Consider the following 16,347-nt stretch of genomic DNA (forward strand, 5'->3'; position numbering starts at 1 on the left):
TCACCTTCGCCCAGCCCGCTGCAGCGAAGCCATTGTCAAGCGCCCAGGCACCACACCAACACTAAGCTCCAGCCTCACCGAGCCACCGTCAACCCCTTTTTCCCTTCCCTGACCTCCCCCTTCCCTCACCCTTAGCGGGCCTCTCCGGTAAAGCCTCTTCCTCTAATTAGAAAAGAAAGGGGAATTGCGGGTAGCTGAGCTTGTACCTCAGCTTGCCAGGCCTGGGCCAGGGGACCTGATCACCCCCTGGGGAGGGTAGTAGGTACGGGCGTGAGTGCCCTCTGCAGCCCCCCCGAGCCTGGGGAGCGGGGTCAAGGCAGCTCCCTTTTCCTCACCCAAAATGCCACTGGCAGGGGAGGCTTGCCGGAGGAAACCGCCTTTCTCCCAACCGCCCTTTCCTCACTTCCCTATCTTGCCCACACACTCCCTTGTGCCAAGGCCACTCCTGCCACCGCCAGCGCGCATGCACCGTGGCCAGAACAACCCCTGCCCGCTGCAACGGCTCCTGCGTCCTCTCAAAACCAATCCTAGCCCCTCTCCCTTCAATATTGCCATTTAAGGCTACTTCACCTCTTTTCCAGCCCTGCCCTTCTTACCAGCCTATATAACCTGTAATCACCCCTGAATAAAGCCTCTTTGGCGCATACTCCTACTGGATGAAGAGTGTCTTGTCCTTATCGCCGCCCTCCACACCTTGCACGCCTCTCGCCGAGGACCCGGCCAAGTCCTCCGCCTCTCCCTCGCCTCCGGGAAAGAGCCCCCGCCGCCGGTACCCTTTAAGCAGCCCCGAGAGCTGAGGGCTCAGCTACCGGCCGCCCCTCCCCCCAGAAGCAGTAACCCCGACCGCAACCATTTTTCGATGAATGTATTCATCTTTGCTCTAAGTGAAGCATAGAAACTTTTTACATTATTAAGGAGAGTAATCCTTCTGACATTTGCACAAATATTATCCTATCTTGTGGCACTAATTTTGTTTGGAATGTTTTTATCTGCACAATTTTAAACTTTTAGGGTGTGAAATGCTGATTTTTCAAAGAGATATGAGTCTATTTCCCATACTCAACTATTCAGCCAAAAGTTGGAGAAAAATGAGCCACTGAACAGCAAAAAAAAAACCTCAGGAATAGTGCTGACTGTGAATTTATGCAGCTTTGAATATATGGGAAACCAAACATTCAAATAGAATAAAAAATGACTGTAACTAAGATATTAAACAATAAATAGGAGGAAGAACTTACACAATGTTGTGTAGAATGCTATATATTACAAAGTCAAATAAGGGTTTAGAGTAAATGAAGATAAAGTCTTCAAAAAATTAACAAAATGAAATGAGGCAGAAATTTTATATGAAAATATGAATATGTGTGTATAATATATATACATTATATGCACACACAGGCACACATTTTTCTTTTTATTTAGCAATCTCAGTGAGCATTAATAATAATTGTAATTTTAAATCCAGCTACTACCCTAACTATGCTCTCTCAAATTCCCCCTTTCCGTCCCTTTAGGGCATTCAATGGCTTGCCAGTCAGCTACTTTGTCTCTGCATATCTGTCTAGTCAGTTCAGTTTAAAACCTTGATCCCCTCTGAGATCTAAATCACATTTCATCCCCTTTCCTCTTTGGAGGCCTACTTCCTTCATGATTTCTCTTTCTCCCACATCGCCAGGGAGGGAACGGTGGTCTTGTTCTGGGGTATTTGCCCCTCTCCCTTTCGAGCCTAACTCTTCTGGGCTTGGAGGTGGGCGCGATGCCCAGCCTCCCTCTGATCTGACTGTGGCCTTTGGGTAGATGGTGTATGCAATGGTGGTGTGCATGCTTTATGGCCTTCTCCATCAGTGAGGGTCCCTCTTGCATTTGGGAAGCTAAGGTTCTCCACTCACGAGGCTCCTCATGCTCACCCTGCCTCAGGGGGCAGAGAAGCTGTTTGGCTCCCTCTTTGACTTCTGCAGGTCAGTGGGATCTGACACACTTATAAGGGGGCTATGTCCACCTTCCCCTACAGGGATGCACAGATCACCAAATGCCAAGTACTTCCTTGGATATGCCCTTCAGTACTCATCTTGAATTCTGACACTGTTCTCTGGTGCCTTGATCTACCTCCAGGAGAGGCAAGTGTACAAGAAACTCTGCACCAATTCTCTCTAGGGACCTTCATATTGCTTCATTCTCACTCACTCCCAGGTACCCACAGGTCCATTAGCCTTCTGGCTCAGGTGAGGCAATGATCTTGCAGCTGGCCTGGCAGAACTGAGGCTGCAGTCAGACACCCACGACCCCAGAATTCCCTGCTCCACCCACACCACCGCACTCCAGGTGGGTGGACAGCCATGAGGAGCTTCTGCCCCTCCTCTAATCATGCAGCTCCATCGTGGGAACTGCAGCGGCAACTGCGGTAGGAGCTGCTAGGTTCGCTTCTGCACCCCTGGGGACATCAGGAAACTGACAGATGTGCGTCCCACCTTCCTGCTCCACCCAGGACAGCACTCCACAGTCCCTCTCAGGCCAGTTTGCACCAGCTGCTCCAGCAAGCATTCTACCTTCAGAAACGTCTAGGCACGAGGCTAGTTCCCACGTTCCCATGTCGTAAACACCAAAATCCAGAGACCGTGGGACAAGCTCTCCCCTAAACCTCCTCACCATGCTCCACTCCAACAGCAGTTCTAGATGGGCCTGAAGGCTGTGGGACCCAGGCTTCCTTTCGCTACAAGGGGAAACCCTGAGAGCCTCCCCAGTCGCTCGGCTTAGTGAGAAGGCAGAAAACTGGAAGGGGAGAGCTAGTGTTTAGAGTTGCTAGATTAATCTGGCAACAACAAAAATACAGTTAATTTTGAATATCAGATAAAAAGCAATGAATAATTTCTAGCATCAGTATATCCCATGAAATACCTGTACTTATCTGTTAACCCTAGCAGAGGTGGGAGCACTGCTTGATTAATATACTAACAGTTCTGCAGACTCTTAGCTAAAGCTGGGAGTGATGGTTAGTCTGATCTGTCAACCTGGCTAGGCTATGGTACCCAGTTACTAAATCAGATACTAGTTTAGGTGCTGCCGTGAAGGTATTTTGTAGATGGGCTTAACATCTACAATCAGTTGACTTTAAGTAAAGGAGATTGGCCCTCAATAATGTGTGGGGCCTCATCCAATCAGATGAAGTCCTGAAGAGCAAAAACTGAGGTTTTCTGGAGAAGAAGAAATTCTGCATCAAAACTACACTATCTGCTCCTCTCTGAGTTTCCCACCTGTGTCCTGCCCTACAAAATTTCATACTCAAGACTGCAACATCAGTTCTTGCCAAGTTCCCAATCTGCCTTCCTGCCCTGCAATCTTCAGACTTGCCAACACTCACAATCACAATCCCTTAAATACATTCCTTAAAATAAAATTTCTAATCTCCTAATCATTCTGTTTCCCTGGAGAACCCTAACTGATACGCTGGGGAGAATGTCTGTCCAAAATGTTGGTCGTCCCCTTTAAAAGATGGAAAGCTTAGTGACTGCTGTTATTAGCTTTGGGTGCTCTTCAAATTCTGAAAAAGAGATAAAGTCTGACTCAGCTTCCTGCTTACAGACACAGACACAGACAGACAGACAGACACACACAAACACACATTCTAGTCACATAATACATTCTCTCAAAATAGTTATCAGAAAAGTGAGATCCTTTAACCAGGTAAATCTTTGTGCTATGCATTTAGAGGTGAATACTTAGAAACACAAAATATTAACACTGGAGAAAAGGAAAAACCCTTTACTGCATGCCCCTCATTTCACAGGAGAAGAAGTTTGCTCCTGCTGGGTCTCAAAGTCACATGACTAGTTTGTGGCAGAGCTAGAACTGGAACCTAATGTTTCTGGTGCCTGGTCCAGTGTTCTTCTAATGTGGGAACTGATCATAGAGCTGAGATTAACAAGGAGAAACTATGCTTCCAATGTTTTGTTTAACGATTATGGTTTTAAATAGCCACACGTAGCCAAAGAGGTGAAAAATACTTGCATTTCTGTTGACAGTGTAGGATGTCCAAAGGGGCATCAGGAGGTCATGGCTGTATCCACTGACAAATTGGTGCTGATAAAGAAGACAGATGGTGCTGTTCTTCTGGATGATTCTGGGTCTTCCATAGGGCAAAGTGCTTTGATTAATTAGCTTCTCTTGGGTTGGAGGGGGGAAACGAGACCATCATTTAAAGGTACTTAGTGTGCATTATATAATGATATCTAATCAGACACTCAGCTCCTTCTTTATTTAACCCTGTTGAAAAATTATTCTTAACTGTAAAAAAAAAATGACTAATTACAAAGAAGAGAGCCATAAATAATTTAAAGAACAAAACAAAAGGCTTTCATTGCAGTTTATGCCTAGGAAGATACCAAAAGATCAATGTGATGTCAAGATATGATATCACAAGACGACACTATGCAAAGCTGCTAGAAATTGCAGTTAATTGGGATTTAAATTATATTACAAAATTTCTTTAACATTATTTTAATTACTTATTCATTAGGATATACCCCAGAATGCAAATTTTCCAGATGATATGTGTGCTTGCAAAGCGAAAGCTCAGAACTGCAATTGTAAGACTAAACTGAACAAAACAATAACAACAGTAGATACCATTTATTGCTCTTTCCAAGTACCAGGTGCTTTGTAGAGTTCTTGACATATATGATTCTCATTTAATGCTTCTGTCTCCCTATGAAGTAAGGTTATATGCCCATTTTAAAGATGAGGAAACATCAGCTCACGGGAGCAAGTAATTTTTCCATAGCAGACACTTCTCAAACTCATATTCAAACACAGATCTACCCAATTCCAAAGGATTGTCCTGAACCACAGTACTTTGCCACCTTGAGGCCAACAAAGATTCCTCTTAACCCAAATACTTACAACAGGGATTTTATACAACCAAGCCCAAGTCATGATTAGAGCAAAATTCACCTTGTTATTCCAGCAGATAAAAGCTGTGAGCCAGAGATTGTATCAAAGACACGTTTAACATCCAAGTCAAAATCAAACATTTCAAATGAAGGAATTTGCCTGCAAATTCTTAATTTTCATTCAAAAGTTATGAAGAAATAACTTTAGATAAACTAAATTGATTTATAATATCTTGTAATTTACTAAGAAGTGAGATAGGAATTTAGGTATTCTAAATGGAAATCAGAGGATGTATTATAAACCTTCAAAAATCTTCAAATTTTCAAAACACTTCCATCATGTTCCTAGAAAGTGATTCAGCTTCCACGAAATATATTACGTGCTATTTTCACTGTAAATATCCTTTTTTCCCTTATGACTAACAGTCTAGACTGTCAAAAAAATCTCTGTTTCAGCAGGTGGTCTCTCATTGCTGCAGTAATTTTATTGGTTATTCTCAAATAATACCCCAAATCAATTCTGTTTGGCAAAAAAACCTGTTTCCACATTCCAAGCTTGAGAATACAAACATGTGTTTCTTACCTTCTGCCATGGTCAGATTCAACTGTGTCTGAAAATTCATAACTGGCAAAATCTAAAAAAGTTAATACCAGTTTTAAGGACTGAGAGAAATGTTTTAATTTTGTAACACAGTTTCTACAGCTTAATTAATCCAACATGGAACAAAGATAAACTTTTAGGCTATCTCATGTAAGTTATTTTTTTGATGATCAGGAAAAAAGGGTAGGGATAATAGCTGCAAAAACATAACACTGTTAGCATAAGCATAACTCCACTAATGGAAAATTAATATAATTGCTGTTTCATAATTCTATTCTCTATTCCCACAGTTTTCTACAAGCTTAAGTTGAAGTCTAAGACAAAACGGAAATCATGAGCTACTCCCCAAATGTCTATCTTTATAACACTATCAATTTTGTTCATAACATGTCATGAATTTTTATCTTCTTGCAACAACTATCTTTTAAGATAGGAGTAAAACAGGAACAGAGTCATACATCCATTTTGTACAAAAGAAAAATGTTATTCCCCCTAAATTTAAAATAGTTTGAGATGTATTCTAGAGAAGGAATATTACGGTTGGTTTACATGTACTCAGTGCTTAGGCTAACAGCACAAATTCTATGAGCTAGAAAATTCTAGGACTCAGTAAGACTTCTTCCAACTTGCACCCAAATCAAGCAGTAAAGGACAAAAGTTGAGATGAAAATGCAAAAACTGGAAAAAGGAAAATATAAATTAAAAAGGCCCTCATGTATTCCTAGAAAAAAAATATATATGCTCCCCACCCCAGCACTTAAATATTAATTTGAGCATTAAAGCCCTCTCTAGCACACACTAAGCAGAGAGTGCTGCAGCCCACACACACTAGGCTACACTTCTGGGCGGTACTTACTGAGGGGTCACATGAGCAGCCAAGATTATCTCGAGAGGTTTTTGTGAAGGGGCACTGTACTGGGGGGTGGACTTCTTTGGGATGCTTCGGGATATAAATGGGATTCTTCAAAAGGTGGTTAAGACTTCCATGAGTTCCATTATTAGAAGCTGGTATCAAATTCAGTAAATCTACAAAATTCCAAAATGGTAAAAAAGTTACTTCCAAGTTAAGAGATCAAATAAATGGATTTGTACAATGATTTAAAAAAATCTATATGTGCCCTTCACTCTTTACCAAAAACAAAACTAAAAAACTTTCTTTGATTTTTGAGTATTTCTGACAATTCTGTTTCTTAAGGAAATACTGATATGTACACTTTAATTCTCCACAAAAATTTCTGAATTTTAAAGTATATGATACTTATATAGCTACCAGTGGAATGCTTACTGTATGCCAATCACTGTGCTAATATATTTTTCTGATTTAATCTTTAAAACAATTGAATAAGTTTTATCATCGAGATTTGGTAGATGAATAATAAGAATGTTTGCCCAAGATCTAAAAGCTGCTGAAGACATAGACCAAGGATTCAAAGTCAGCTTTGTCCAAGTCTAAAGCATATTATCAGTAATTAATATTAATAATAATAATAATAAAAACTAACATAATAAAATAGAAAACACTTACATAATAAAGCACTTACAATGTGCCAGCCACACAGGAAGGACATATTTATGGTTTTGCAAATGCCTGGCATCAGTATCAGAAAAGGGAAGCAATATCTCAATAGCTCACCATAGGAGTATTAATTCGGAAGGTACAGAGCAAACTGAGAATATTCCTAGTGGGTCCATTTCCCACAGTCTTGGCATTGCCATTCATTCATGCTGTTGTGGTGGTGACCAGATGTCCCACTTGTTTTGTCTACCTTCCACTGCCTCCAAATTTGTCTCTCTACCATGGCTCTGATTCATAAGCAGTCCAGTAATTAAGCCCAGGGTGGCTCGGCGTTAACCACTGGGGATATACTGACCACCTCCCAGGGGTGCTGTACTTTGGGGCAGGTCACAGCCCAGAGGAACAAGCAGAAAAGTAATCGGATGACACGTTCAGCACGTGTTTCCAGTGACTCTGGGTCATGAAGAAGGAAGGTGAGAATGCAAGGGGCTGTCTTGCCTCATTACTGTCTCCACCAAGGAGTCCACCATAATATTATAATTATTAATCATAATACTAATAATTTAGTATTATTACTAAAGCTCTTCCAGCTCTGTTTCCAGAAGGAACGAAAGCCCTGTGGCCATACTTACCACACATTAAGTTATAGACTTCGATATTTTCAAAGGGGTCAACTTCTACACCGTGCTTGAATCTAGGTCCATAGCCAACAAAGAGGGCCTAGAATTGGCCATAATTAACAGTTTATACATTATATTATATTCTTATAATTACATTAAACAAAAGTTCTATTATTGTAATCCTCATTGTACACATATAAACTGGCTACATTAAGATAAAAAGGGGATAATTCTTATGCCCAATGGTCTCTGTGACCCTGTTGCACATAAAATCTAAGGAAATCAGAGATATTTCTCTTCACTTTACTACAATTCCCGACTTGACAATCACAACAGAATGGGTGATACAAAAATTTTCCACTATGAAGTGGGATACAAATTCACCCTGCCCACCTCACACAGTTCTGTAGGGGCCAACTTAGATAATAATCATGAGTGTATTTTGAAAATTTTAAGTACTTGGTACTATCTTGTTTCAGAACATCTTCTCACCTATTAAATCACTGGCTTTCATTTACTGTGAAGCAATATTCTTAATGGAGCAAAAATATATGCAAAATGATTACTAGAAATTAAGCAGGAGGTATAAATCACATACATGTTCACGAAAAACAAATATGCATCTTTTAACAAAATTCTATTATTTTAATGTCCATAAAAACAGTTCTATGAAGGTATATGCTTCATTAATTCTTAGTCAAGGCATATAATCACAGTCCATACTTCTAAGTCTAAAACTTTCTTCATTAGTTTTATCTCAGAAGTAATCCTTTCTTTAAAATATGTTTACTCACTTGCATATTTGAATATATGTTATCAGAGCCATGAAATCCACTTCCACAATATTTCCTCTCTGAAGGATTCCTAATTTTGACATATCTCAATTAATGATACGAAGTTCATTCATAAAATATAATTGATAACAATAAATAAGGAACTATTTTGTTAAACAAACCAGCAAAAATGTAAATAAAACTAAAAGTATTAATGGTCATCTCTATATTTGATTTATGATACAAATCAACTATAAGCAATATGGTACAGAGGAGATCAACCACTAGTATCAAGACAGAACTGGTTTTGAACCCTGTCTGCGCCGTGTACTACCTATGACTTTGGATTTAATTATTTCACTAATAATTTAATTATCTTCTCTTGGTTTCAAGTTTGTCCTATTGAGTTGTTTGTAAAAATACAATGATCTAGCCTACAGAAATGCTTGAAATATAGTAGCTATTCACTATATATTAGCTCTCCCATGAGGGAAGTTCTTCCAAGAGGGTAATTCCTTCTTTCATGTTCTTTCAAACACTAAAAGTGCAGCTCTCTAATAAGAAGCAATTCCATTGACTGAATTTTGGTTCATTGTTTGGGTTTTGCTTGACGGGGTATTTATCAGCACTGGCTTCTTGGCAACTACCAAAATAGTTAATGATCAAGTTTTGAGATATTAACAATATTCGCCAACCAATAATTTACCAAACACACCGATAAACTGGTTTATTGACGGATTAGGACAAGGGGAATGAAAAAAATGACAGTGTCTAACAAAGAAGATAATTGCTCATTATTATAAAGTGAAGTGGTTTTGCCAATTATTTGCTGGACTTGGAAGGTACTATTTGGAAGGTATTATTAGATGTAACTGCTATGTGTAAAAGAGATACAATACCAAGTGGTAACACATAACTACAGAACATAAGAAATAATCAACATGGATGTGAAAGAACAGAGCAGCAGGTCACAACCCAGGGGAATCCTCACCTCCCCAGGAGACTTTTGACAATATCTGGAGAAATCTGGGTTGTCACAGCTGGGGGAGGGGTGCTACTTTCATCTAGTGGGTAGAACCAGGATGCTATCAAACAACCCACAAGGCACAGAACTGCCCCAAAATAAAGAATGATCTGGTCCAAAACATCAACAGATTGAGGCTGAGAGCCCTTGACTAAGTGACAAAAATCACAGTTGTACAGATTTCACATAACACCACTGCTGGAAATCCAGGGCCCAACTGTTACCTTGAATTACTAGATCAGACAAAGTTTACCTCGGTGACTGTCAGAACTTACAGTGCAAGTTGCCACTGGGGATCCAAATAGAATGTCAAAGGCTCAATCCTGTCACTTTTGGCAAAGTGCAAACGCTTGGGTAAGAAATGTTTCAGATAAGGTTTGAAGTGCTGATTTGGTTCCCGGCACTGAAATCGTAAAAGCCAAAGAAAAACATTATTTCCATATTTTATAAAGTGTAAACTTCTCTTGAAATTGCTTTTTGACTCCATACGAATTTTATTTTTCACTCACAATCATTTTACAGCATGCCCAATAAGTCAGAGATGCAAAAACAACCAAGAATTCTTGCTACTTGAATAATGTATGAGTTGAATATCACAGCATGATTGAAATTTTTATAGGTAATCATAATTATCACTGCAAGAAACCCAGGATGCTTGGACTGCATCACTAGATTATATCTGGGTTACTCATGATCCTATTTTAAATGCTATTGTAACTACAATTGTAAGAATTTTCTCTAATATTTAAAATACATTAAGTAAAAAGTATAATGTACATATCTCAGCACAAGAACAAAAACTCACTTTTAAAAATAGACATATAAAAAAGTCTGGAAGGAATAATATCAAAATGCTAATAGGGTTTGTGGTGCTATGATACAGGTTTTTTCTTTTATTTTTTCAATTATTTCTTGTACTGTCATATACATTTTAAATACCAATAAATAAATTCTTAAAAACTTTTAAACCTAGATTATTGGGACATGTCCTTAAGATCTTTAAAAACTATAGAGCATTTAAATGTGGCCCAGATTCTGAAAAATTCTAATCCTACAATCCTGAGAATAGATATCTAAGAAATTTTTTCTAAATATTTATTATATTAATAAATTATATTAATAATTATATAATAGAAAAATAAAGATACTTACAGAAAGATTTATGGCAAGGCTTTCATAATCAACTAAAGGGGGACAAAAGTTGGAATTAGTAGTTGATGGTATGCTAAAATTAGAAATAAAAATAGTACAAAAATGTATAATGTCATACTGAAATCCTACATTTAAACCCCAAAGCAGGTTTCAAACAGCTCATTTAAGTCTTTATGTATTAGCCATTGAAAGGAATGAGACAGATCTTTAGGTACCACCCTATAAAGATGCCCATGAACAGTGTCATCTTTTTAAATGAAAAGGCAAGTTATGGAGCATCCATTTTTCCATCTATCTATCCATCTGCTCATCTATAGGTCCATCCATCCATCTATCCACCCATCCATCTATCCACATTTCCATCCACACATCCATCCATCTGTCCATCCATCCAAATATCCATTCACCTATCCATCCATCCGTTTGTCTGTCAATCTATCCATCCATTTATCAATCTAGATCTAGTATGATATCACTGAGTAAAAATAAAAATGTATTTGTTCTACATATGCATAGAAAGTATCTAGAGAGACACATTCCAAACTTAACAGTGGTTGTCTCTAGAGAGAGGAACTGATGAGCAGTGAAGTAGGGGTGCTTGGGGTGGGAGTTTTATATACTTCAATATTCAATGATAGTTCTGGAATTTCCAAGTAAGAAGAGCTCAGGGGAACTTGGAAGAGAGGGCCAGGAGCCTAGTTTTGAAACCAAATTTGCATATTAGGGCCACAGTTTTTTGTGCCCCAAATCAAATAACTGTCTAGTTTTCTAAAGATTATTTTAGTCACACTTTACTAAGCTTGAGAAAATTATCCATACAGAATATATTGTGCGTGTGTATATATATATATGTATATGTATGTATGTATATAAAGTTTTTTGCTTTAATTTGGGACACTTAGGGGCCTAACTGAGATAAGGGTGTGCCTAAAGCCATCCCCATCCAAACCCCCTCTGGGGATTATCATTGCCTATATAGTTTTAATTACAGGTTTTATAACAAGCATGTACTATCTCTATAAACAAAAAATACTAGTTCAAACTTGTCCTTGTACATATGGAGCCTGTGTCTTGTGTCACTGGTCTAACATATTTTCCTGCACTGAAACCTCTTTCTTTTCATGAATATTCAACAGCATCTATTGAAATGTGTAGCACTGCAGTGTCCAAACCTAATCCAATCCTTATAACTGTCAAGAAAAGCTTTTTTCTCTTTTTGTTTCAAAGTTAATTGCGACAAAAAGCTAAACAAATTTTGTCCTAAGCATCTGAAAGTTTACCAAGGATGTCAATCAAAAAGAGGGGTAGCAGAGGTGTAAACAGTTATGAAATAGGTCTAACTTGCAAAAGAACAAAAATTTCTAAAAACATCTTGGCAATTTGAGTTCCACGTGTAACCTAGAGAGAATGTGAAGATTCTTCTTCCTCCCTGTTTACAAGACACATTTTAATTGTTGTTTGGAATGATTTAAGAAATCAATTGCTTATAGAATTGTCTGCCAGCATACCCCCTTATAACTGAATATTATTCTAAAATGGCAGTAACTTATTTTAATGAAGTGTCATCAATTAATTAAACATGAATAAAATGTAGCTGAATTTTTCTTTTAGCTCTCGTTTCTAATGTAAGTAGTCTTGAACCTAAAAAATGTAAAAAACACACTACAACATAAGATTTTACTAAATCCTTCAAATATGACGTTAAGCCCATAAATGACCCACAAGTGGGATGTATACGCTCACATCCAGTCCCATAAAATTCCTTTGGGTGCAGGAGATCTGCACTGCTGATTGAGTCATGAAAAGGAAATCAACTCTGTTTCCTTGTATGTTAGAAGTATAACGATTAGAGGGATGTAATCTGGATTTAACCACATTCAGCACAGAGTAATACTTACATGAATAGTATTTATCGGGGACTTCAGAGGGTCTCAGTCGAGCTGCTGGCCCATAGATGACTTTAATATCTTTAACATCCCCCAAATATTTGTTGAGATATACATATTTCTTACAACTGCCTTGTTCCATACCTAGAGGGAAAATCCCAAAAGATGTTGCAACCTTAATGAAAAAATTGTACAAGTAGAATTGACTTTCTTTCATCCCCAGAATTTAATTCAGTAATTGTGAGTTCAACACTCAAGTTAGGTGAACCCTAAATAGGTAATACCTGGAATTTCACCTATATTGATCACTTTACCTTTTTCCAAATTTTTTCCCTTTCCTTCAACAAAATTAGTTTAATATTTCTTCTTTTTTATACATTACAGTTTGTTTATGTGGGTGGGGAGGAAGGTCTTACTACAGTTTTAAACTAACTATGAAAGTCTAGTTATTTGCCCCAAATCATCAAGGATAGCAACTGGAGTACAAAACTTGCAGTCTCATTCCAAGACTGGAGTTTCTTTCGATTTTAACTTCTTAGGACTGCTTCTAGAAATAGCTTTCAGTAATTATTTCTGCAACAAACAATAAAAACAACAAACAAAAACAACCTTATTTATACTTTCTTGCATACACACACACCATTTCTACACTACCAAATCTGCAAATAAACTTGTGTACAAAGATCACAGTAAGTAAAAGTGAAATTAAAATAGAAAAAATCAATATATACTGCCTTTAAAGCCAGATTTACACAGAGAAACTGAATAGGCATATAATAATATTTTCAAATTAAATCTAAAATTATTTATATTTACCAAAATTTAATATTGAAAAACAAAACTTTTTAACTATCCCAGTTCAAGGTGGTAGCCTTTCTCACATGAGAAGACAGGTGCATTGGGTTAATAGGCTCTCAGGTTCCTGAAAATTCAGTGTTTCAATTGTACTATGTATTTTATGTAATTTTTTTTCCAAAAGACATCCACAAAGTTCTATTATAAAAAGAAACTGCATTTTTAAAAAAAGAATTAACTACAACATTCAGAGGAAGTAATGGAACAATAATCAATCAAGCTATAATAAAGCAATAATCAATCAAGTAACCTTATTATTATGATTATTATTATGATTATTATTATTATTGGCACCAACTTAACCTAAAGGGTAAATGATGCAAATCAGATTACCATGATCTGAAATGAGAATGAGGTTCAGGCATCTGTGCAAGTTGAGCTCTTTCAGACCATCCATCAGCATGCCAACCATGTTGTCAACTCTCTGCAATGCTTTGATGACCTAAGACAGGGAAACAATTTCAGATGATGCATTCCATACTAAAGGCTATTTCAATATAGAGCTATCTCTCTGCTAAAATAAAAAAAGAAAAAGGTCAGTCAGTGCAAATGCTATGATGAACTCAGTCACACTGCGCTAAGAGAGGACAGTTTAAACTTGAAGGGTATGAAATAATTGCTGATCAATAAATATGGATGGGCCAAAATTCCGTACATGCTCAATCTTAAATCTTGGGAATTATGACATCTGATCTAATTAGCATTCCTATCCTGAGGTCTCAGATGCTACCACTTAGACCAGATCCAATTTAAGCTGAAATAATGCTAGCTCAATTCCACAGTGTTCGGGCAGAAATGAATGCATTCCTAATCTAATTGACACTTCATTTTCTGTAATCCGTTTCCTCTTGTGCTATCTGACCATTTAAATGTTCACTTTGTAAATAAAAAAATCCTAACTTTCAAAAATATTAAAATTATTCATGAAATGCTTCTAAGAGTTCTATGTACTCATTTTTAAAATTAAAACTCCTATGAATACAACTCATTATATCCTTACAAACTGATGCATGCTACCCATGAATATCACAAGGACACAGGACAGCAAATGTTTTTGGCTAACTGCTTTCTGGCATTTTCCTCTCTCCTTGCAAAACCACCCAAGCAAATTTCATGTACAGTTTTGTGTAAGTCTTCTGTAATGTCTAAAATCAGGTTGGTCTTCATTTACATCAGTGTATTGCACTGTAATATGAGACAGTTTCTTTCAATATGGTCTTTCATTCAGTCAAAGATATTCAAGCAACATGAACTGGAATTTTTAAGTGTTAAGAAAAAAATGGGTTTGATGTGCTAGTAATATAAAAGTTTAACATAGTTTGCAACTTAATGGACATGATTTGAAAAGTAACTGGTTCAACCTTGAATGCAGATGAATCTGAAAATCCAGCACTTTGGAAAATCTTTAGTAATTAGAAAAAACCAGCACCAGTTTAAAAGATAGATGGTCTGATAATCAAATAATTATGGTAATAGAAAAAGCCACGAATAGGTGAACCGAACTGGTAAATGATGTCTGAGTTATTTGTAGTAAACTCCAGAATATTTTTAAATCTTTATATTAAAATTGTGGGTAAGTTCAAAGGGCATGTAGGTCTAGATATAAAAATAAGATATAGAAACCACATCATAAAGGTAGACTTAGGTGATGGAAAACATCCCTGCCATGTGCTATTGTTTAGAGTCTCAGCAAATAACACTGCTTCTCTAAATGATTCTTAAACTTAGTTTTAGCCAAACTGACCTAGACATGGGTCTTGAATGCCAGTGTCTTTATTGAAAGAATAAAAATTACACTGCTGCTGGCCAATTAATTGATCAAACCAAGATGACAGCTGTGAGAAATGTTTCCCTTGGACTAATCATGACACTGCTATGTCGCCTGCCATGCATCTCCCTCACCCCTCTAAAAAGGAGCGTTTCTGCTTGGTTGGAGGACAGAATCAATGCAAGAGCTCCATGGAGTTACTAACTACATTTGCGTTGCTGGAGATAGATTCTGATGGAAAGAAGACAAAGAGTAAAAATAGATGTGGATGGGGGACAACTTCTTTCTCTCTTCACTATCTTTCATCTGCAGCCACCCAGGCAGAGGGCCAATCCAGGACAGGCCCAGGGTAAGGGAAACCAGGGAGGATGCTTTAGGCAGCTGTTTTAGATTCAAGTGTGAAAACCAGCATGCCTCCTCTATCCTCCTTCTCCTGCTGATATTGCAGTCAGAATTTAGACCAAGCAGTATCCACAAAACAGGGTTCACAGTAGACATGTCAGGCTTTAGCCTGGACCCCGTGTTAAAGGGTCCTTAAGGCTCACAAATTAGCCATCCTTTGGCTACCAGGGCAGAAGAACCGATAGGAATTTGGAGGTGACACCACAGCTCTTAATGAAACATGTATTTTCCTAGTCCTATAGCCCTTGGAATCACAAAAGGCAAAAAATAATGAGATAAAGATTCTGAGATTAGGGATCGAGTAGTTCCTCTTCTCCCCATTGTCACAATCATCAATAGTCACAGATCTGTACTTATTGTTTCTTTCCATATCTTACATCACAGGTAAAACATAAGTCAGAAGGAAAGTCAACTTATAGTAAGAGGAAAGAAGCTCAAATCATTTTCTCTTCTAATGCTTCTTGTGCTCCAAGATACAAAAATAATATGGCCACATGAAAACTGAAAGGAGTATTTGCTGTTTTAAAGCACTATACAGATTACAAACACAGCCAGGAGTTGGCTAAGTTCCTTGAAAGAACATCAGGTCAAACAAGGTGCTACACTGAGTGTGTGAGTACATGAACTGTTTCTTTCTCTCTAGTTTCCTAAGTAACCACTCAGTAAAACAGTGGTTATTTGAACCTCTCTATACTTCATGGTAAAATCTCCAAACTGTCAATGCCCTGGATCTGTTGTAAGTGTGGTCTCAGATGGTCAGACATAGCTCTTAAAAAGGAGAGCCCACAGGAGGCCTTTCTGTAACCTATATTTTCACAGAAATCTGGAATCTTACCTGTTCACAAAATTCTCAAAAACACTTCA

The 16,347-nt window shown here is 37.8% G+C and overlaps 1 protein-coding gene across 1 annotated transcript in view; it reads right to left on the bottom strand.

Moving 5' to 3' along the window:
• The window catches only part of ENPP1 (ectonucleotide pyrophosphatase/phosphodiesterase 1), an 84,789-nt gene that overhangs the window by 11,347 nt on the left and 57,095 nt on the right, over window positions 1-16,347 (bottom strand). Inside the window, exons 12-20 of the mRNA XM_037844318.1 lie at window positions 13,647-13,755; window positions 12,471-12,602; window positions 10,573-10,604; window positions 9,696-9,823; window positions 8,418-8,487; window positions 7,636-7,723; window positions 6,344-6,513; window positions 5,470-5,521; window positions 4,006-4,160 (exon numbers count right to left, since the gene is read on the bottom strand). Of these exons, the coding sequence (XP_037700246.1) occupies window positions 4,006-4,160; window positions 5,470-5,521; window positions 6,344-6,513; window positions 7,636-7,723; window positions 8,418-8,487; window positions 9,696-9,823; window positions 10,573-10,604; window positions 12,471-12,602; window positions 13,647-13,755 (936 nt within the window). The remainder of the gene's footprint in view (window positions 1-4,005; window positions 4,161-5,469; window positions 5,522-6,343; window positions 6,514-7,635; window positions 7,724-8,417; window positions 8,488-9,695; window positions 9,824-10,572; window positions 10,605-12,470; window positions 12,603-13,646; window positions 13,756-16,347) is intronic.

Source organism: Choloepus didactylus, chromosome 7 (assembly GCF_015220235.1).
Source record: "Choloepus didactylus isolate mChoDid1 chromosome 7, mChoDid1.pri, whole genome shotgun sequence".
NCBI classification, from domain to species: Eukaryota; Metazoa; Chordata; class Mammalia; order Pilosa; family Megalonychidae; genus Choloepus; species Choloepus didactylus.